The sequence below is a fragment of the Balaenoptera borealis genome (genome assembly GCF_965194805.1).
Source record: "Balaenoptera borealis genome assembly, chromosome: 7".
Taxonomy (NCBI): Eukaryota; Metazoa; Chordata; class Mammalia; order Artiodactyla; family Balaenopteridae; genus Balaenoptera; species Balaenoptera borealis.
The window spans coordinates 68,682,809-68,704,866 of NC_138864.1; the positions used below are offsets into that span (position 1 = coordinate 68,682,809).

At 38.8% G+C, this 22,058-nt stretch overlaps 1 protein-coding gene and 1 long non-coding RNA gene across 11 annotated transcripts in view; one reads left to right on the forward strand and one right to left on the reverse strand.

Moving 5' to 3' along the window:
- The window catches only part of C1GALT1 (core 1 synthase, glycoprotein-N-acetylgalactosamine 3-beta-galactosyltransferase 1), a 57,089-nt gene extending 41,987 nt beyond the window's left edge, over positions 1-15,102 (reverse strand). For 4 of the 6 annotated variants that reach the window (XR_014246434.1, XR_014246435.1, XM_082398529.1 and 1 more), the window contains exon 1: positions 14,843-15,102. Coding sequence is in view for 2 of the 6 variants with exons in the window: in XM_082398529.1 (XP_082254655.1) it covers positions 14,843-14,849 (7 nt within the window). In the remaining 4 variants the exon portion in view is untranslated. Of the gene's footprint in view, positions 1-14,284; positions 14,410-14,842 lie in introns of those variants that run through there. The other 2 variants (XM_082398528.1, XM_082398531.1) reach the window with 2 other exon arrangements.
- A 134-nt stretch (positions 15,103-15,236) lies between these two features.
- The window catches only part of LOC309631792, a 116,754-nt gene continuing 109,932 nt past the window's right edge, over positions 15,237-22,058 (forward strand). For 4 of the 5 annotated variants that reach the window (XR_014246541.1, XR_014246542.1, XR_014246543.1 and 1 more), the window contains exons 1-2: positions 15,237-15,612; positions 16,218-16,291. This is a non-coding gene — a long non-coding RNA (uncharacterized lncRNA). Of the gene's footprint in view, positions 15,613-16,217; positions 16,292-19,806; positions 20,293-22,058 lie in introns of those variants that run through there. The other variant, XR_014246545.1, reaches the window with a different exon arrangement.

Sequence of the window (22,058 nt, forward strand, 5' to 3'; positions counted from 1 at the left end):
CTGGTTAAGGGCTATCCATAGGAAACAAATTTCCCAGACAATTCCAGAGCCTGTACATTGGCAAAACAGGATCTGGCAGTGTGAGGGCAGCCCTACAACAAAGCCTGTGAAGAGGAAGGAGATAAAGGCCTACGGACAGAGTCTCAGCATCATCTGTTACAGTGATTGTTGTACAGGTAAAGTTTAAAACCAATTGGTTTGGTTTTGCATTATGAAATCCCCAAAAGGTTAAGCAATGAATCATTCCAGTTCAACCATCATACAGCGAGGACTACTGGTAATAAGCCCTAAAAACATGTACAGAGATTTCAATTATTTTTTTAATATCTACTCTAAAATATAGCCAGTTAAGAATCACCAGATATTTTAAAGAAAGCCTCTAATATGAAACAAAAAGATCAACATAGTCAAATTTAATGTAACTTTAAAGAGACCATGTAATGAGATGAAAACTTAAAAAAAACCCCTCAAAACTATCACTAATATCCTGAAAGATAAAATTCGTGCCATCGTATTCTTGAAATAAGAACAAAACACTACCTTAAAAAATTTTTTTCTGAGAAAAATTACCCCAGGAACTTAAATTATAAGAAAATCAAAAAACTCAATAGAACAGCTGTAGGATAAAGTTAAGGAAATCACCCCAAAAGTGAGCAAAACAAAAAGGCAAGGTGATGGGAAAAAAGAGACAATTGGTAACTAAAAATCAGTTTAGAGGTGTAGATAAGAGAGGGAAGGAAATCAACAACCAAATATTTCAAGGAAGTTTCCAAACTGAAAAGATGCAATAATACCCAGCACAGTGAATAAAAACAGACCGATAAAGATACACTATAATAAAATTTTACAACACTTGAGTCAAAGAAACCATTCTGTAAACTTTCAGAGAAAGTGGCAAAAGGTCACCATGTAAGAGATCAGGAATTCACTGGTTTTGAATTTTCAAACAGCAATACTGAAAGTTGAAAACAATGGAGAAACTCACTCAAAATTCTGAGAGAAAAAGATTTCCAAGCTAGAATTTTATACCCAGTCAAACTATCCAATAAGTATGAGGGATAAGTAAAGATATTTTAAAGACAGGACAGGCTTGGTCAGATCAATATTCAGTGCATCACACTGTTTCTATTTTAAAGCAACAGTAAGGAACTGACGCAGAAATGCCGAGCAAGCTGTTAAGAGTTGCAGGTATGGAACCTGGGAAAATATTCACAGTTGGTCATTTGTATATCTCAATTACAACATTAAAAATAACAGCCAAATCTAAAATATGATCTAGCATATAAAAATAGGTAACACTGAATGATGATTCAATGCAAAGGATACTCTTCTAAGTGGTTTAAAGTCATTCATTTAAACTTTCCACAGCATGATGCAGGCTAAAAGAGTTACATAAATTCCTGATACTTTTGATAGTTTGCCACGTGGCCTGATATCATTAAAAACTCAAGATAACTTAAAATTTTCTTTAGTGTATTCCCTTTTTGTCTTCAAAGTATAGCTTAGTGGCTCAACTCTTAATATAATTGAAGGAAATCATTTTAATAAAATATAAAAAAGCATCTATGAATAATGCCTGCACATAAGCCCTCAAGTATCTGCTAAATGAAAGATTCAGTCAAAAATTAGAATCAATAAAAGATAAAATTATATAAACTAACATATATTCACTAAATAGAATATTTTAGAATCACTAAGCTTTTTCTGAAAATTACACAACATGGAAATATGCTTAGCACACAAGTGAAAAATAAAAAGGATGCAGTTTTATTTATGTTATTACAATTCTGTGCTTAAAAAAAAGCTATCTTAAAAAAAAAGACTAGAAAAAATATATCAAAATGTTAACAATTTCTCATTTCTAATCTTAATTCTAATTTCTAATTTCTAATTTCAGTGGTGGAATTAGGGGCAACTAAGACTATTTTTCTTTCCATATTTTTCCAAATTGAGTTCAATGAGTATACATTACTTGAGCAGTTCTCAAAAATTTTAGTCTCAAGATCCCTTTAAACTCTTCATTAGTGAGGATCTCAAATAGCTTTTGTTTATGTGACTTATATCTGTTGATTACAATTTTATTAAAAATTAAAACAAAAATATAAATATCTACTTATTCATAAATAGTAGTGACAAATCCACTATCTGTTTTACATAAATAACTTATTTTATGGAAAAGAATTATATTTTCTAAAAAAATTATTAAGAAGAGTGGCATTGTTTAAAATATTTGCAATCTCAGTATCTGGTTTAATAGAAGATACCTGGATCTGGCATTCCATATCTCCTTCTGCATTCAATTTGTTGCAATATCATATATTATGTAGCTTCTTAAAAAACCTGACTGTACACTTGTAAGAGAATGAGTGAAAAAAAGCAAATAACATCTTGATACTAGTATAAATAGATTGACTTTATCAACCTCCTAAAAGAATATAAGCAATCTCATTTTTCCTGGATCACACTTTGAGAATTGTTGCATTATTTTGACTAAAATTTTTTTTCTCTCCAAAAATATTGAATGGTGGCTGGTAGCTTGCTGGATCATGAAATAAATAGGATAGAGGCTTGAGAGTTGATTTCTGGGTGAATAGAACTCAAAAAGGAACATGCTGTATTCAACTTCCCTTCTTGGCTCAAAGAGTAATGTTTTTTTGTTGTTTTTTAAAAAATAAATTTATTTATTTTATTTTTGGCTGTGTTGGGTCTTTGTTGCTGTGCCTGGGCTTTCTCTAGTTGCGGGACTACTCTTTGTTGTGGTGCACGGGCTTCTCATTGTGGTGGCTTCTCTTGTTGTGGAGCACAGGCTCTAGGCACGTGGGCTTCAGTAGTTGTGGTACATGGGCTCTAGAGAGAAGGCTCAGTAGTTGTGGCACACGGGCTTAGTTGCTCCACGGCATGTGGGATCTTCCCGGACCAGGGCTCGAACCCATGTCCCCTGCATTGGCAGGCAGATTCTTAACCAGGGCTCGAACCCATGTCCCCTGCATTGGCAGGCAGATTCTTAACCACTGCGCCACCAGGGGAGCCCCAAGAGTAATGTTTAAAGCAGGGAAGAGAGCCTTTTCCTTAGTTCAATGCTCTTTCCATTGGGTTTAGACTCAGTTCTCTTTGAGTTACTGCTAGGTATACGTAGGCTTGGAAATCCCAACCTGAGTGTTAGCCACTAAGTAGAGCACATGTGAAAGGAAATTGGTATGGCACTCTTTTCCATTCTCCCTTTCTTCATTTTGATATAAAGCATTATAACACAGCACTAACTTTGGGTATTATAGAAATCACCGAGGATGCAAAAAATATTTGTGAAACTCACAGAACAGTAAAAGGCATTCTCACTTTTTGATTTTCCGAACCTGGAACTGGTGGGAATATTTTTAAAAAAACCAGAATTACAGTTTGAGATTTACACAACTTGATTTTAACTTGACTGTGAGGTTTTATGAAACCTTTCGAAGGTGATACTGATTGAGCACCTTTCAATGTGTCAAATACTGTCCTAGGAACTAAGGATATGGCCATTGGTATACTTTCTCCTGTTTACAGAATATAAACTCCCAGAAGACAAAAAATAGTTTCCTACCTCTCAGAGTTGTTGACCATGATGCTTTTCACAAGACACTGGTACAGTAAGTATCAGCTGGCTTGAAATAAGAGGGCAAAGCATCTCCTTATTCATGCCCCAAGTCCCCAAACCTGATTATATTTCCACATCTATTTTACACTCCGTAAACACTTTTCTCCCTCCATTCCTTGATCATTCTCCCTTGGGCTCAACTCTCTTACCTCTGTTTCCCAACTTAATAAAGGCTTCACATAGCAGTCTTGTTTAACGGAAATACTTTCCAATGCCACAGGATCCAGTCCATACTGCTTACTTGGTAAACAAGATCTAGCTCTAGTTTACCTTCCTGCACTCTTGATACTCCCTATCCATAAAGCCTATATTGAGCCATTCTCCAAATCCGCCATGGCCTTTCATATGGATGACTTTGGCCATTCTATTCTTTCTGCTTAGAGTGCCCTCCTCAGTTATGTCTACTGGATAAATGCATAATTATCTTTCATGGTTACCTTAGTTTCAGTACTTTTCATAATCAGTCTTCCCCATCACCCACGATCAAATTAACTGCTTTCCCATCAAAGATTTTCTTGTTCCTTCATTCACATCTCCTACTATGTACTTATCATACTTCATCATAGTAGGTATGTGCATATCTATTTTCCCCTAGACTATAAGTTCCTCAAGAACAACAGCTATAACTCTTTTATCTCTATCTCTCCAGCAACTAACATATTGCCTGGCTTGTAAAATGCATTCAAATGTTTGTTTGTTTTAAGTGTGTGTATGTGGGGGGGGCACAGATGAAATTATTTTTTCCAAATAGATATCTTTATCTATACTGCCTAATTTACTGAATAAAAAATCATATGGTCCCATCATTTGACACAGTTATACACTTATATAACCCAAAGTCATAAACTAGATATATAACATGAACTATATATACTATTTCCTTTGATGTGTATTCAACTCATACAAATTATAACAGAAGTACATATTAATTCAGAGACAGAGAGACTAAAAATATCTTCTATTAGTAATTTATTAAAACTACAGAAATAGAAAATACTAACACACAGCCTTCACCTAATGACCCTGAAATATTTTATGAGCATTACAGTTACACAACCTCAGTACTAGAAAGGACCTTGGAATTTTATGAATCCTGAAAAAGTATGTAAGGATTAGAAACAAATAAACCTTCCAAAAATTATGTAACACCTCAAAACCAAGTTGTATTAAGTCTCAAACTATAACTCTATTTTTAAAACTATTCCCACAATTTCAGATTCAGAAGATCAAAAGTGAGAATACCTTTTTGTTACTTTTCAATGAGAACATTAATATGTCTTGCATCCTCAGTAGAAATTAGAGAAGACACAAATAGAATGACATCCCATGTTCATGGACTGGAAGATTTAATATTGTTAAGATGTCAATACTACTTAAAGTGATCTACGAATTCAATGCAATTTGTATCAAAATCCAATGATTTTTTTTGAAGAAATAGAAATATCCATCATAAAATTCATATGGGATTTCAAGGTACCTCAAGGAGCCAAAACAATTTTAGAAAAGAAGAGTAAAACGGGAGGACTCACATTTCCTAATTTCAAAACTTACTACAAAAGCTACAGTGATCAAAACAGGGTGACACTGGCACAAAGATTGACATATAGCCCAATGTAATAGAACAAAGTGCCCAGAAATAAACCTCGCATGCGTGGTCAAAAGCTTTTTGACAAGGGGGCCAAGTCCATTCAATGGACAAAGGACAGTCTTTTTAACAAAAGGTAAGGAGAAAACTGGATATCCACATGCTCAAGAATAAAGCTGGACCCTTACCTAACACCATATACAAAAATTAACTCAAAATGGATCAAAGACCTAAGCTAAGACCTAAATGTATAAAACTCTTAGAAGTAAACATAAAATAAAAGCTTCCCAACATGGAGTTGGCAATGATTTCTTGGATATGACACCAAAAGCACATGCAACAAAAGAAAAGATAGTCAAACTTGGCTTTATAAAAACTTTAAAAACCTGTAAATTAAAAGACATTATCAACAGAGTAAAAAGGCAACCCACAGAATGGGAGAACACATTTGCAAACCATGCATCTAGTAGGGGATTAATATCCAGAATATATACAGAACTCCTAAAACTTAACAATAACAACACAAACCCAACTCAAAAATGGACAAAGGACTTGAATAGACACTTCTCCAAAGAAGATATACACATGGCCAATAGGCATGAACATGCTGAGTATGAAAAAAACGCTCAACATCACTTATCATTAGGAAAATGCTAACCAAAACCACAATGAGATACCATCTCACATCCATTAAGGATAGCTACTATCAAAAAACCCCAGAAAACAAGTGTTGGTGAGAATGTGGAGAAACGGAAACACTTGTGCACTTCTAGTGGGAATGTAAAATAGTACAGCAACGGTGGAAAACAGCATGGCCGTTCCACAAAAAAATTAAAAATAGAATTACCACATGATCCAGCAATTCCACTTCCAGGTAGATGTCCAAAAGAATCTAAATCCAAAAGAATCTAAATCCAAAAGACCCCTGAAAGCAGGGTCTCAAAGAGATATCTGTACACCCATTTGTATAGGAGGATTGTTCACAATAGCTAAAATGTGGAAGCAACCCAAGTGTTCATCAATGATTGATGAATATGCAAAATGTTACATACAAGATGGACTATTATTCAGCCTTTAAAAGTAAGGAAAATTTGACATATGCGACAACATGGATGAACCTTGAGCACATTATGCTAAGTGAAATAAGCCAGTCACAAAAAGACAAATACTATATACAGTAAGTCCCCTACACATGAACGAGTTCCGTTCCGAGAGCTCGTTCATAAGTCCAATTTGTTTGTAAGTCCAACAGAGTTAGCCTAGTTACCCAACTGACACAATTGGTTACACAGTACTGTACTGTAATAGGTTTATAATACTTTTCACACAATAATACATAAAAAACAAACACACACAAAAAATAAACATTTTTAATCTTATAGTATAGTACCTTGAAAAGTACAGTAGTACAGTACAACAGCTGGCATACAGGGGCTGGCATCGAGTGAACAGGCAAGAAAAGTTACTGACTGGAGGAGGGAGAGGAGGTGGGAGATAGTAGAGCTGAAGGATCGTCAGCAATAGGAGACCGGAGGGCAAGCTGCAATTTCACTCACATCTGACGCTGATGGCCCGGGGGTTCTGGTTCCTTGCTGGATTCAATTCTGTCTACCCTCTTGAAAAAACGATCCAGTGATGTCTGGGTAGTAGTTCTTTTTTTCTTGTTATAGATGACACGGTAGCACTAGATTGCATTCTGAACAGCTGCTGCAACCTTCGTGTACCGTTCTACGTTCGGGTCCTGTGCCTCAAAAACTAACAGTGCCTCCTCAAATAAAGAAAATCCCCTTGCCATTTCCTGCATTGTGAATATCTTCGGTTCTTCAGTTACTTCTTCCTCTTGTCTCTCTTCGTCCTTTCTCTGGGCCTCCAGTTCCATCAGGTCTTCATTAGTAAGCTCCTTGTGTTGCACAGCAAGTTCCATCATTATTGCTTGGCGCTTCTTAGCAGTACCAGCTACATCACCACTGCTTTTACGCTTGCTTCCGGACATCCTGGGCTTGAAATAAAGATACTGTACTATGGTACTCTATACAGTACTTTAAAGCACACAAAAGTACAACCACTTGTAGAGGATGCATGCATGTAACAATGTACACCAGACACGTGAACATACACTATGTGATTGGACGTGCAAACAGGTTTGCATCTTTGAAAGTTCAAAACTTGATGGTTCATATGTAGGGGACTTACTGTAATTTCACTTATATGAGATACTTAGCTAAAATCATAAAGACATAAAGTAGAATGGTGATTTCCGGGGACTAGAGGGAGAGGGGAGTTACTATTTAATGGGTGTAGAGTTTCAGTTTTACAAGATGAGAAGAATTCTGGAGGAAGATGGTGGTCATGACTGCACAATATAAATGTACTTAATACCACTGAACTGTACACTTAAAAATCGTTAAGATGGGGCTTCCCTGGTGGTGCAGCGGTTGAGAATCTGCCTGCCAATGCAGGGGACACGGGTTCGAGCCCTGGTCTGGGAAGATCCCACATGCCGCGGAGCAACTAGGCCCATGAGCCACAACTACTGAGCCTGCGCCTCTGGAGCCTGTGTTCCGCAACAAGAGAGGCCACGACAGTGAGAGGCCCGTGCACCGCGATAAAGAGTGGCCCCCGCTTGCCACAAATAGAGAAAGCCCTCGCACAGAAACGAAGACCCAACACAGCTAAAAATAAATATTAAAAAAAAAAAAGTAAAGACTTCAAAAAAAAATCGTTAAGATGGTATATTTTGTGTATTTTACCACAATATAAAAATTGGAAAAAAAAATCAATGATAAAGATGTAGATTGCTCCAAATTAATCTATATCTCTATCTATCTATCTATCTATCTATCTATCTATCTATCTATCTAAAATGTCATCCCAACTAAAATATAAGATACTTAAAAGTTAAGTAACTTGGTAAAACGTAACTGAAAGTTTGAAAAAATAAACATGAGAGTATACCTGGGAAATTCCTGAAAGGGGTATAGGGGTGGACTAAGCCTAGGCAGACCTACTTAAGATACAAGATTTTTAAAAATTAAATAATGTGGCAAAAATTATTGTAAATGTTGTTTGGAAAAATAAACATGTGAGTAAAACATGTGGTATAGTAATTAAAACAATTTGATATTCAGGCTGAACAGGCATATCAGTGTACCTGTGAATCGGAAAAAATTTTTTAAAACACTTTTATTAATTCATACTAAAGATATATTGCTGAGAAACTTTTTTTTCCTCTACAACCAGACTTAGAATTATTTGAAAGTGTATCAGTGAGATTGCAACACCCCACTCTGACATGTATGATGAATCGCTAATCAGAAACAGCTTCAATTTCCAACACAGAGCTTCAGATAAGGGTTTCCCAGACACAACATTCCACATTTATCTTAACTTTGTAGTCTTCAAGGAAACAGGACTCTTAAGTCTACTTCTCAGCCCAGGCCTGATGTTAATTAACCTGATTCACAGTCTTGCTGTGCTTTAAACCTATCAAATATTGTTTCATTTAAATTCTGTCTAAACTCCACCCTTCTCCAGAATCCTATAATAACCCTATCCCCTCTGGCAGTTCCTCTGGTGTGTGATCTCCCTCACAGCAGCAAGTTAATTAACCTAACTTTGTTAGCCTAAAGATATATATCCCTGGTGGTCTTTATCAGATCAAAATAGTCTGTTAAAAAAAAAAAAGTACATATGGAAATTTAATACATAATACACATAGCATTTCAGATCAAGAAAAAGATGGCTTATTCAAGAAATGATATTGAAATAATCTTCTGGGAAAAAGATAAAAAGCAACCATCTGGATCCCTACCTTTCTCTTTCAAATTCCAAATGTTTCTAAGATTTCAATATTTTTTAAAAATGAAATTTAAAAAAAACTAGAAGAAAACATCTTTTTACATCTTTATATCATGAACTGAGATCTTTTCAAAACTCAAAAGGTATAAGTATAGTAAAACTGTATGAGGTTATGCATTGAATAAATTTCTGGCAGTGAAATTGCTGGTTCAAAGGTGTGTTTCTGTATAAAATGTTAAAAAAAATCTGTACAGCAAAAAATAAACAAAAAGTATCACAAAGAAAAAGACAAAAGGCCAACCTAATATAAAAACAGTTAAAGAAAATAAAGGATTCGAAGGAAAAGAAAATACAATGGTCAAGAATGTTCACATTTCACTCATATTACAGAAATGTAAACCTCAAACGCAGAGATACTATTTTTAATCTATCACAGTGGCAAAAAATGTTAAGTTCAGTAACAGCCAGTATTGACATAGATATGAGAGAAAACTGGCGCTCATCCGTTGTTTCTCAGAATATACATATTTACTGTCTTTTGGAAGGGCAGTTTGGCAACATCTTTAAAATTTTTCAAGTATGCCTTGACCCATCATTTCATGATCAGAAATTTCTCTTACGGACACAAACACAGAACTGTGCAAAGATGTTCATGGCAGCCATTGCCACAGATGTTTGTTAATGAGGAACAAGTTTAAAAAAATATATGGTACATCCATACCACAGAATATGCTACAGATGTTAAAAATAATGATCTATATGAACTAATAAGGAAAATCTTTGCACATTTGGCAGGTTATGACTTTCTGTTAATAAGGTGTAGTGGCTACTTTTTAAATGAGAAATGTAAGGAAAAAACAAACCCTAACTGAAACCGTAGATTAAATATGTATACATATATATATACACACACGTACATATATATGTATATGTATACATATACATACATACACACACACACACACACACACACACACACACACACACACAAAGAGTATGTTTTCATTCCCATCTCTATCCCAGGTTCTCACCAAAGGTAACTACAGTTGACCCTTGAACAACATGGGTTTGAACTGCCCAGGTTCACTTATATGCAGATATTTTTCAATAAATATACTGGAAGACTTTTTTGAGATTTGTGACAATTTGAAAAAAACTCACATATGAGCCATGTAGGTTAGAAATATTGAAAAAATTAATAAAAAGGTATGTCATGAATACATAAAATACATATGATACTAGCCTATCCTTACATAGGCATAAGGTGAGTGATATTTAATATAGAATTAATAATGTGTTAGTTTTCCTGTTTTATAACTTTGTTTTCAAAGAATTACATTACCTTACAGGTACAGTATGCCCCCCCCCCCCCGTCTCTCCCTCCCTTATAATTTATGCTTCAGCAATTTTGAACTATTTACAGTTCAATAAATATCTCAATGCAGTGAGTCCCTCTATTCTTACTGTCTTTTCTGTCTATATAACATCCCCTTCCCTCCACTGTCCATACCCCAACCTCTGTAAATCCCATTAAGCCAGTTTCTTAACCGTGGCATAACTGACATCTTGAGCTGGATAATTCTCTGTTTGGAGGCTGTCCTGTTCACTGTGAGATGTTTAGCAGCATCTCTGGCCTCTACTCACTAGATGCCAGTAGCACCCCCCACCCAGTTGTGACCCAAAATGTCTTCAGACACTGCCAAATGAATGCATAAAATATACGTAGATTATATACTAGTGTATCCTTACATTCGCAACTGGGTGACTGAAGTCACTAGAGAAGGAAGAAAAAAGCTTACTTCTCACTACAATCCTGTGTGTTTTAAATTTCGTACGTCTTCTAACCTTTCCACCGCTACCACCCTAATCCAAGCCACCTTTCTCCCTTCCTCTTATCCTCCCACTTTTTCTCTCCCAACTACTGCAACAGCCTCCTAATCAACTTTTCCCTTTCTTCATCCTTGGCTTCTTCAATCCATTTTTACCAGTCCTTTTAAAAGTTAAATCAGATCATGTCACTCATTTGCTCAAAACCCTCCAGTGTCTTCCCAATGTCACCCAGAGACAAAACCAAAACCTTAAGATGAACCTCACACAGTCTGCCATCCTACCCCCCACGCTCCTCTCTTGCTGATCTCTCCTTCTAGTATTTGGTTTTTGTACGTCAAAAAGGAATAAATAGCAATTTCAAAAACTGAATCTATTACTATCTGTTCCCTTGCTGTGTTCTGACTTTGGACTCGTTGCTGTTCTTCAAACACATGAGGATCCTTACACTTGCTGTTCTCTGTTGGGAACACAACTCACCCAGATACTCACATGGCTCACTCCCCAACTCCTTCAGGTCTTTACTTCTCAGGGGGTCTTCCCTGGCCACCCTATTCCTACTCACAGCACCTATTAACATCTAATACATTACATATTTTACTTACTCATCTTGTTTATTGTCTCTTTTCTCCATCTTGATCAGTGGTTCTCAAACCTGAGTCTACATCAGAATCACCTGAAAGGCTTGTTAAAAGAGTTTCCGAATCAAGAAGTCTGGGGAATAGAGCCTGAAAATTTGCATTCCTGACAAGTTCCCAGATGATGCTGAGGTTCCAGGGACCACATTTTGAGAACCAATGTTTTAGAATGTAAGCTCCATGAGAACAGAGATTTTTGTTCACCTATTCACTGCTTTACCTCTATGACCTGCCACATGCCAGGCACTGAGATAGGTAAATGAATTTACTCTGTTCCCAAGGCACCCTCTAATTTGGTCTGCTATATGGTGCTAAAATTTTACTGAATACTGTAAAAGATAAATTACATGACTGTAATGAGTTAAACTGTGTCCCCCAAAAAGACTGGGGTTGAAGTCCTAATCCCAGGAGCTATGGATGTGATCGTATTTGGAAATAAGGCCTTTGGAGAGGTAATCAAATTAAGATTAGGTCAGCAGGGTGGCCCCTAATTCAATATGACTGAAGTGCTTACAAAAACGGGAGAACACCATATTAAGACAGAGACACACAGGGAGAACGCCATGTGACAACAGAGGCAGAGACCGGTGTGATATAACTTCAAGCCAAGGAACGCCAGTGACACCTGAAGCTAAGAGGCACGGAACAGATTCTTCCCTACAAGGTAGAGCATGGCCCTGTCAACATCTTGATTTCAGACTTCCAACCTCCAAAACTGTGAAACAATAAATTTCCACTGTTTTAAATCACTCAGTTTGCTGTACTTTGTTATAGCAGCTCTAGGAAACTAACACAATGACCAAAAATGCAAATGACTACACCAAGCCGAATAATTTCAAGTCTCCCTATCATCCAACTTGCACCAATTTGTTTTAATATATAGCTTTCATTGTGAACTAATCAGACTTCCTGTTTCAGAATCTCCCCAATTTAATACCGCCTCTCTCTGCCCTCCATATGTCCCTTCAATGTGCAAGGCAGCTCACACTACAGGTTCTAGATAACGTACTCAGATTTTCTTTTTAGTTTCTCCTACCTTCCTATGGGCTACCCTATTTCACATACAACAGCTTCTTTATATTTTTTTCTTCAAGGGACACTTCTTATTTTCACACATTATAGATTTTGGCATGTATTTTCCCATAGGACATCTGAATTAGTTATAAACTGAAAATTTAAATACACATTCGATACACATTTAGACTTCAAAATAAAATGCTAACTTCTCCTTTATGGAACAATTCTCCATTTTTTCCCCCTTATTCTAAATGAATGACCTTAATCCCACTTAGGTTTGGGTAAAAGAATTTTGCCATATTCTTTCCACCTTGCTGTGGTTTGTACACTAGCCTCTTTACTCAAATCTCAACAAATCTTCTACAAGTAACATGGTTGTACTGGGAAGCTTAAAATTTTAAGTGAATCTGAATGAAATTTCAGCACCAAGTTGTCCATTTTCCATTTACTGTTTGTTTACAGGTGCACTGTCACAAGAATTCCAATCAATGATTTCTTCACACAGAAACTCTAAATTACCATGGTTTATAAAGTAAGCTGTATAATGCAATTTTTATCTTAGTGAGCACAAGGCAATATACAAATTGTTAAAAGAGTTTATATATACAAATAGTATATAGCATATACCTAAATGACACACTTTTCTATTTCTATGACTAGATGATCATTAATTGACATGTACTTCTAAATGACTTTGTGATAAAATTCTAATAATTTCTGGATACTGAATTTACTCAGAAATATAGACTAGTATAATCTATACCCTAAAAAAACCATATTTAAGAAAAATACCTATCTTTAAATGGGTAGTAACCACAAAATATTTTTAAAATGCTGAACCCTAACTAAAAAGATCAGAAAAACACAAACTCCAAGCAAATTTAAGAGAGACATCTAATTGTTCTCCACTAGTACTAAAATACCATACTCTCTTCCTGTGAAGAATTTTAAGTGAGTCATTCTTTCCTTACTAAATCACTGTTTTACTTAACATATGGTAAAAAGAGTTAACTGTTTGGTAACTTGAAACTTTACACCCAAACTGTACATTAATACACACTACCACTACGGCTGTCAGAAAATAAAATAAGTATGATTACTATACACAATACTTAGAACACACAGCACCAAGTGACATTTACCTGATAAAAGTGTGGAAAGTTGCAAAAAGTTAGTTTTACCTCCTAAAACCTCAGATTCCCACCGTCTAAACTAACACCAGAATCAAACAACTTGAAATTATGCACGACACCTTTTCCTGGCACCCAGGCAGAGCTATCACTGCCCGGTTTTTGGTAGATGAACATATTTCTGTTCGTTACACATTGGCCTAATTACTCTATTGCATTAAAGTTCTAACTTTATAATTAACTTTTAAAATCATAAGGAAACCAATTCATGGTTAGGATAATAGTTTTCAACCTGAAACGCTTTAAAAGGATATACCACAGTAACTATAAGGAATTGAGAGAACGAGATTATAAATCTAGTCAACTTTTCCAAAGCTTGTGATGTTTTGTCATTTGAAAATAATAATAAAGGGAGAGGGTAAGAGCTGGGCAAGAATAAATCCCCACACCTAAATTTCTTGCGTATACAATATATCCAAATTCAGAGCTGTAAAGCCAATTTGTCAGCACCTACTAATCCCATCACACTTGGTGGGGAAGGGAGGAGGGAAGGAAAAAACTCCTTTCCTCGTCCTCCACGCAGCTAGTGCCAAAAAACACACCTGCCTCACTAGAGGCAGGGAAATTTAAAAGAACAAATCGGCCACAGACAAACCTGCTGGTCCAAGAGAGCCCTGAGGAAGTCCCCCGGCACTTGCGGAAGGCGCCCGCTCGCTGGGCGCTGGGGCGGCGCGGCAGCCCGGCGGCTCTCCTGGAAGGTGTCCACACCTGAGCGCCCGCAGGTCCGCAGGGAGAGGGCCCAGCGGGGCACGACCGCTAGGCGCTCAAGCCGCGCGGTCCGGAGCGCAGCCCGTGTCTCACCGTCGCCACCCGACGGCAGGCGGCGCGCGAGGAGGCGAGGGGCCCGAGAGGGCAAAAGGGAAGGACCCACGACCCAGAGAAGGCTACATGTCAACAAAATAGCGGCCCGGAGGGCAGGCGGCCCCAACGGCAGTTCGAAGAGGCGCCGGGAGCAGGAAGTGCCCCGTGCCTCCCTCAGGAACCCACACGTCCCCAGCCCCGGCGGCGACTCCGAGACACCTGTTTGGCGGCGCCGGGGGTGGGGTTCCACCCTCCACGCTCCCCCACTCACACACTCACGCTCCGAGAGGGGGAGGGCGAGGGGAACCGAGACATTGGACCCACAGTCTGAGGGCGCCTCCGCCGGCCGTACCTGACATCAGCCTCGGCTCCCTCTTGCCCCTCCGGGGGGGCAGAGAGGGGGACGACACGAGACCGGCGACCCTCGCTCTTCTCGGCAGCCGCAGAAGTGGCTCGTGGCTGCTAGCCGGGGCCGCCCGCTGCCGCCCAGATTATTCCCCGGCAGCGGTGGCTGCTGCGGCGGCGGCAGCAGCCGAGGCGGGCCCAGCGCGCGCTCCCGCCCGTTCGCTCCGCCCCTCCCCGCAGCGCGTCCGGGCCGAGGCCGGCGGACAGCGCAGCCGCCACCCAGGGCTCTCCTAGCGCTGACGTCGCCGCCGCCGCACCAGCCCCAGGGAAGGGCGGAGCGAGAGGGGGCAGGGTGGGGCGGAGCTACAACGACGTGTGGGCGCGGGGATTGGCAGCCGAGCGCACGCCCCGCCCTTGTGCGAAGGGGTCTGGGAAGTCGGGTCTTCTCTGAGCGATAGTTGCAGCTCTCATGCGGCTCCTCGCTGGCGGCCTCCGCCTTCCTGATCCTGCTCTAGGGTTTTGCGTTAGCTTGCGGACCTTGAGAGGAGTTAAAAGCAGTGAGACATCAGGGACCGAGACTGCGGATACCTGAGGGACCTTTGTCTGAGGGACAGGCTCTTACCCTGCAGGAGTCTTATGGCCTCTAGCCTGCTCTTAAACAGTTCTTTTTACCCCTGTTATGCCCCCCTCCCGACTCTCTTTACTCAGTATCTCTCTGGCCTTAATGAAAGTGAAACACAGCAAGATGAGGTGCGCGAACTGTTGTTGCATAACCAGGTATGTGAACCCGCAGGGGCTGAAAACCCAATTAGTGATTCCACAAAGCCTCCTGAAGGCACACGTGGTCTTTGGTTCTGTCATTACTTCACTGCTGTCAGGCAATGGCCGGAAGAGCTTCCTCGGATCCTTGCAAAACCTCACCCCCCCCCCCCCTTTAGTTGGCAAAGGGACTTTGTATCAGAAAACTGTTTTTGGATTAGAGCGAGGAGTCCTGGTGCGATTGAGGCAACCCCACAGCAGTCAGGAGGTGGGGTAAGGTCTTGACTTTATTGGTGTTAACCGTCGTTTACAAGGCCTAGCCTGAGGGTGAGAAAGCTCCCCTGCTTCCTTTAAATGCCCTCCTCAGCAGTTCTTTAGTGCCTTGGCCTCTGGGCTGGAATCTTGGTTCCCTCCACCTATTAGCTGTGTAGCCTTGGCAAGTTACTTAACATGTCCGGGAGAAATAATAACGTTAGTAAGGTATTGTTGTTGGCCACCCCCCTTTAATTTATTTACATTCAGCTTTAGTGTAGTTTAGCAGGATATGCGGTTAATAAATCCGAAAGAATCTTCCAAAAGAGTTTTAAAACATCTAGATTCTTATCCAAACCTCATTTTTTCAGAAGAGAAAACTGAGGTCAGAAAGATAAACTGAGAAGCCCGTTCTGGAAGAGAAGTGCAAGTATCTGATGTCCAGGTTAGTGCTCTTTCCTGGGCCCATGCCTCCAGACTTCTCTCTTGGATCCTTACCTCCATCATTTTCTTTCTTCCCCAGCCTCACCCCCTTTCCTTCCACAGCCGCTGTGAAACAGGGAAAAGAGACCCTTCAGAGGTCAAAGTGTTCCAACTAGAAAGCAAAACAAAACAAAACACCTCAGAATTCTTATTTTAATTTTATTAATATTTATAATGAATAAGGAATAATATTTTTCCAGTGAGCAAAGATAAGAAATCCTTCCAAGGATAAGCTCAGATATAGCATGTCTAAGATAATTTTCTTAGTGGCAAGAAGGTATGTTGATACAAACAACACCAGATCAAATCAGCCCCTCCTACCCTTCAGGGTATTTTTGAAAATAGCTATTATTTTCATGAAAACAATACATACTTATTCAAATACAAAAAAAAATTTTCCAAATCCCGTAATTCAGAGGTAACCATTTTTAAAAGTTCATATTATACTCGTCCAGACATCTCTAAGAATAAAAAATACATAAAGATATATAAATACAATGTATGATAAACTGGATTTCATTACGTACACAGTTCTTTTCTCACTGAACAATATATCATGAATAACATAATTTTTAAAAGTTGCATAGTGTCCATTAAGTGGATATACTATCATTTATCTAACCAGTATTCTATTGATTCATTTCTGTTCTTTCTCCAAATGTTTACTATTTTAAACAACTCTGTGATGAGCTTCTTAATGCACGTACCTTTGCACAACTGTGCAGCTGTCACCTTGAATAAATTCCTGGAAATGACATTCATGTCAGCCAATTTTTCTTCATTATCAACTAGAAAAAAGAAAGTGTGATTACTTTGAATATAATTTATATGTGAGACTCAAAATGACCAGATTCTCCCATTTGAAACACAGGTAAACCTTGGACAGTATGTTTGTCTGTCTGGTGTGGTGTTTCAGTAATGTATGTCAAAGCTCCTTGGAGCAGAATAATGTGTGTCAAGGCTCCCTGGAGCAGGGTGATAGACACTGATAGTTAATTAAACCCTTTCTTTCTTACTAGCAGAACTCTGATTTTTTTTCAGGGTGACAGTGTGTCCAGTTAAAAATATTTACTTCTTCAGTCTCTAATAAGTCATGGTTTAGCCATGTGACCTGTCAGCAAAATGAAAGTAGGTGTTGCTAGGAGAGGCTCAAAATTTTATGGAAGAAACTTCCTGTTAGCCATTGGACCTATACCTGTCCTTTATCTTACCTGGAACAGTGACATGGTGCTAGAGGTGGAGCAGCCCTATTTCAACCGCAAGAACAAGATAATAGCGTAGGAAGCCAGAGGGGCCTGGGTTCAAGATTGCTTTGGAGGGTCAGCTTACCCAGCTCTGGACTGCCCACTTCTGGATTTGTTGTTATGTGAGGGAAAATAAATTCCTCCTCTTTAAGGTCTTGTTTGGGTTTTCCGTTATAAGCACTGAATGAAAGTCCTAATTGACATAAAAAGATAGGAAAAGTCATTATTTATTTAGCACTACATGTAGAATTTTTTAATGGACAGGGTAAGATGAAAATGGGGGCACAAAATGGAAACAAGCAACGACAAAAAACCACTCTCTAATAAACTTAGTTTTCCTTTAAATACCCAAATATTACAATTAGATTAACAAATCTTTCTGTAATAATTAGATTAAATTCTATAAGTTAAATTATATTTACTGGTGTAGTAGTTTTCAAATATGTTCACAGGTTCTTTCATACTTCTTCTTTCAAAAGTGAAGCTTAATTCCCCTCACCTAGAGTTTGGACTGTACTTAGTGACTTGTTCTCATGAAGAGAATATAGAAGTGCTGTAGTGTGACTTCTCAGAGAGACTCTAAAACATATGCCAGCTTTCTTCTTGCTCTCTCTCTGGGATTGTTCACTGGGGAAAGGTAGTTATGTCATAAGGACACTCAGGAACTTACAGAGTGACTCATGTTATGAATAATTAAGGCTTCAGCCAGTTAGGAACTGAGGACTCCTGAAAACAGTCATGTGAGTGAATTTGGAAGCAGATCCTCCAGCCCTAGTCAAGCCTTCAGATGACTGCATCCCTTGTCAGTATCTTTATTGTACCCAAAGAGAGTTTGTGAGCCAGAACCACTCAGCTAAGCCACTCCCAAATTCCAGTCCAGGCCCTCAGAAACTGTACAGTAATAAACGTTTGTTGTTTTAAGCCACTAAGTTTTGGGATAATTTGTTGTGCAGCAAAGATAACGACTACAGCTGGGTATAACAGAGCCTACCTAGCACAATGCCTGACACATTTGTAGGTATTTAAATTTGTTGCTTGAACGAGTAAACAGTTGAATCAATGTATCTTTTTCACTTAAAGGGTAACATACAATGCTGGTATTATTTTTGATCCCTGACACCTGTGTTATGTAAGGTTTTTCTGACATGATCATAGGGAGATCAACTGTGAATCTTACTGAGATCTGAACATTGACAATCCTGGAAGAAACATATAGTGAATAAAGCAATGGAACCCTTGAGACATGAATACTGCTCCCAGTTTTATCAGTGATTAGCTGAGTAGCAAGTCACCTAAGCCTTCTAAATCTCAATTTCCCTATCCATAAATTGGGGGAAATAATCCTGACTGGCCTCAAAAGGTAGTCAATGTGATTATATGTGACAGTATCATTCTTTTAATTACATTAGGTTTGTAATGTCTATCCTACTTTTTTTAAAAATTAATTAATTAATTAATTTTTGGCTGCGTTGGGTCTTCATTGCTGCGTGCGGGATTTCTCTAATTGCTGTGAGCAGGGGCTACTCTTCCTTGCTGTGCGTGGGCTTCTCATTGCAATGGCTTCTCTTGTTGCGGAGCACGGGCTCTAGGTGTGTGGGCTTCAGTAGTTGTGGCATGTGGGCTCAGTAGTTGTGGCTTGCGGGCTCTAGAGCACAGGCTCAGTAGTTGTGCTGCATGGGCTTAGTTGCTCCGCGGCATGTGGGATCTTCCCGGACCAGGGCTCGAACCTGTGTCCCCTGCATTGGCAGGTGGATTCTTAACCACTGTGCCACCAGGGAAGCCCTGTCCTTTTTTATTTTTAAGCAATTGAGTATTAAATATTTTAGGTGTGTATAACATTGATTTTTCTTTCAGGAAGTGATAACTAATAACTGATTTTACTGTGTACCTTTGTAAAATATTAACATCATTCATAGTAAGCAGTTAGGATTTAAGAGTATGGCAGGATGGTAAGTTATTATATGTCAGGTCTCACTTTATTAGCCTGTTGAAATATGATTGCACTTTAAAAAGAATACATAATTATGACTGGCTCCTTTCTCTTTTCAGGACTTAATTTGTAATTATGGTTGGGTGTGTGCCCCTCTTTATGGTAACAGTGGTAGTTAAAGATACTTAGTAATAAACATACATTTAACCAATAATTTGGTCTGAGTGTAAGCGTTTATTCTAGAGCAAAATTACACCCAAGAGCAAGAAAATAAATGGTAGAATACACGTCTGTCTCTTTCAGAGAGGAAGACTTGGGAACGAAAGGGAAGGCTTTATATAATGGAACATCAGAGGTAAAGAATATGCAATTAGAGACAATGCACAATTTGGCGGTGTGACTAACTCCAGAGGTAAATATATGAAGATGAGTAAGACAGAGCTTCAGTGTAAGATTCAAGTCTTGATAATGTAGTGGATGAATTATCGAAACTTCCTGGTTTTGTTATATTTTCTTTCTTGTTTTCTGCTATTCAGCTGTGACTCTAAATCAGCTGAAACTACTGACTCCTCTAGATATCAGATTATTTGTGATTTTAGTTGACCCTGGCTACCTCCCATCATTATTCACTTGAATAGGAAGAAGAAACGTAGAAAAAGAGACAGAGCTTTCTTTTCTGGAGATAGTGTGCTTTCCAACGGAGCTTCTCATCTCATATTGAAAATTCCTTCCAGGTTACAGTATTTTCATTCTGTGGAACCTAAGAGAGCATTTTCCAAACAGTTTTTATTCCTTGCAGCTACATCTTCACAAAATCAACCAAGATTCTGAGACAGTTGGAAAGGCTAGTGTTACTTTCTGGATTGACTGACACGTGAAGGGGATAAAGGTGGAGAACGGAGCAGAGGGGGAGATAAAGAAAAAAGGAAAGTCTGGAAAATACTTTTAATCTCAAGGGAAGAAGACTCAGCATGACTCACAACATGTTAGCTTGAAAGCAGAGACTGCCTTGTGAGCACTGAGGAACCAGAGAAATACTCAACTTAGAAGGTTGGGCTCCCTGGGGTTACCCTGTGTTCCTCTAGTTTCCTGGAATAAGACTCAGAATATTCCTTAATTATATTCCCTGGTGGCTCAACAAAAGCAGAAAACATTTGTTGTAAATGGAGTAGGTGATGCTTTAAAATCCGTAAGCGGTAAATTATTTATAAATGCGTTTGTTACCTCTGTGACTGTAAAGAACTGACTTACAAATTTTAGCTGCATAACGTGGCACAATTTTTTTCTTCTTTCTTTTAAGTTGTATTTAAATGTTTTTAAATCTAAGAATGGATTGGGGTTGATATTTTGTTGGGTTTCTGTCCATCATCCATTGAAAAGCACCCTCTTCCTCTTCCTTTTTCCTCCAGTTCCCATCTAGAGATTTGGTCCCTACAGCCATGTTTATATGATAGGACCCTTCTGCCTTCTTGATTGGATAGAGTTTGATCCTTGAAGGAATCTGAATCAATCAGATTCTCTCCTCTGAGAATTTGGAATTGGAAGAGAGGTCTTAGTTTCTCTCTATTGAACCCTGAAACTGTAACCCAAACAGGGGCTTGTAACCCAAACGTGTGAACCCAAGATAAGGGGAACCCATTGTACAGGGAGAGAGAGAAATGAAGCAGACTATCTGAGGAGAGAAACGACCCTGAGCTTTGGTGATCTCACAGAAACAGAGAAAGAAAGGGGAGAGTGTCATTTTTTAGCTTCTCACAGACTTTTCATGACACCCGTCCCACAAATGGCCCGACTGCTCTTGAGTTCCATGAATCCCTCCACTGTATTCTTATATTAAGTTACACTTTTTATTGTTAAGTTAGTTTGAGTGGATAATTTTTCCATTCTTTAGAATACATTTCATCACTTCATTTAAGAGCGATCTAAATAGTTCTTTTCATATATAAGAATTAAAAAGCGTTTTGAAAGCTTTGGTCTGAGGAATAACATAAAACTTATGGAAAACACAAAAGCTTCAGTCTTTTGAATAAAAAGAGCAAAATGGCAGAGTAGGAAGCTTCCCGCTCTTGTTCTCCCACAGAAACATCAAAAAACAAGCAGAAACAGTCAGAATCAATTTTTGAGAACTCTGGAAAACAGGTGAAAGTTTACAGCAACCAAATGAGCACTGAATCAATAAAAAGGCACTTCAAAATAGTAGGAAGGGCCGCTCTCGCCTTTTGAGATGGACCGCACTCTGTAGAGTTTCTTTCTTCCAGGGCCTCTCGCCTTCTGAGATGACCCACACTCTGTCTGTGGCATGTGTATCTCCCGAAAGAAATCTGGTTTCCTGCTTAGTCCTCAGTGCAGAGCCTTCTTGCCTGCCTGCTTATATCCTTCACAAGGGTCCTATATTAATAAATCTACTTCTTGCTTATCCCTTTGCCTCTTGCTGAATTCCTTCTGTGCTGAGACTTAAAGAACCCGAGTTGCATTGAGTCCTGAGACCAGGTGTGTGGTTTCAGCTGGGAGATTGTGGGTTCAAGTCCAATCTGGGGTGCAACTGGGTTCAAGTC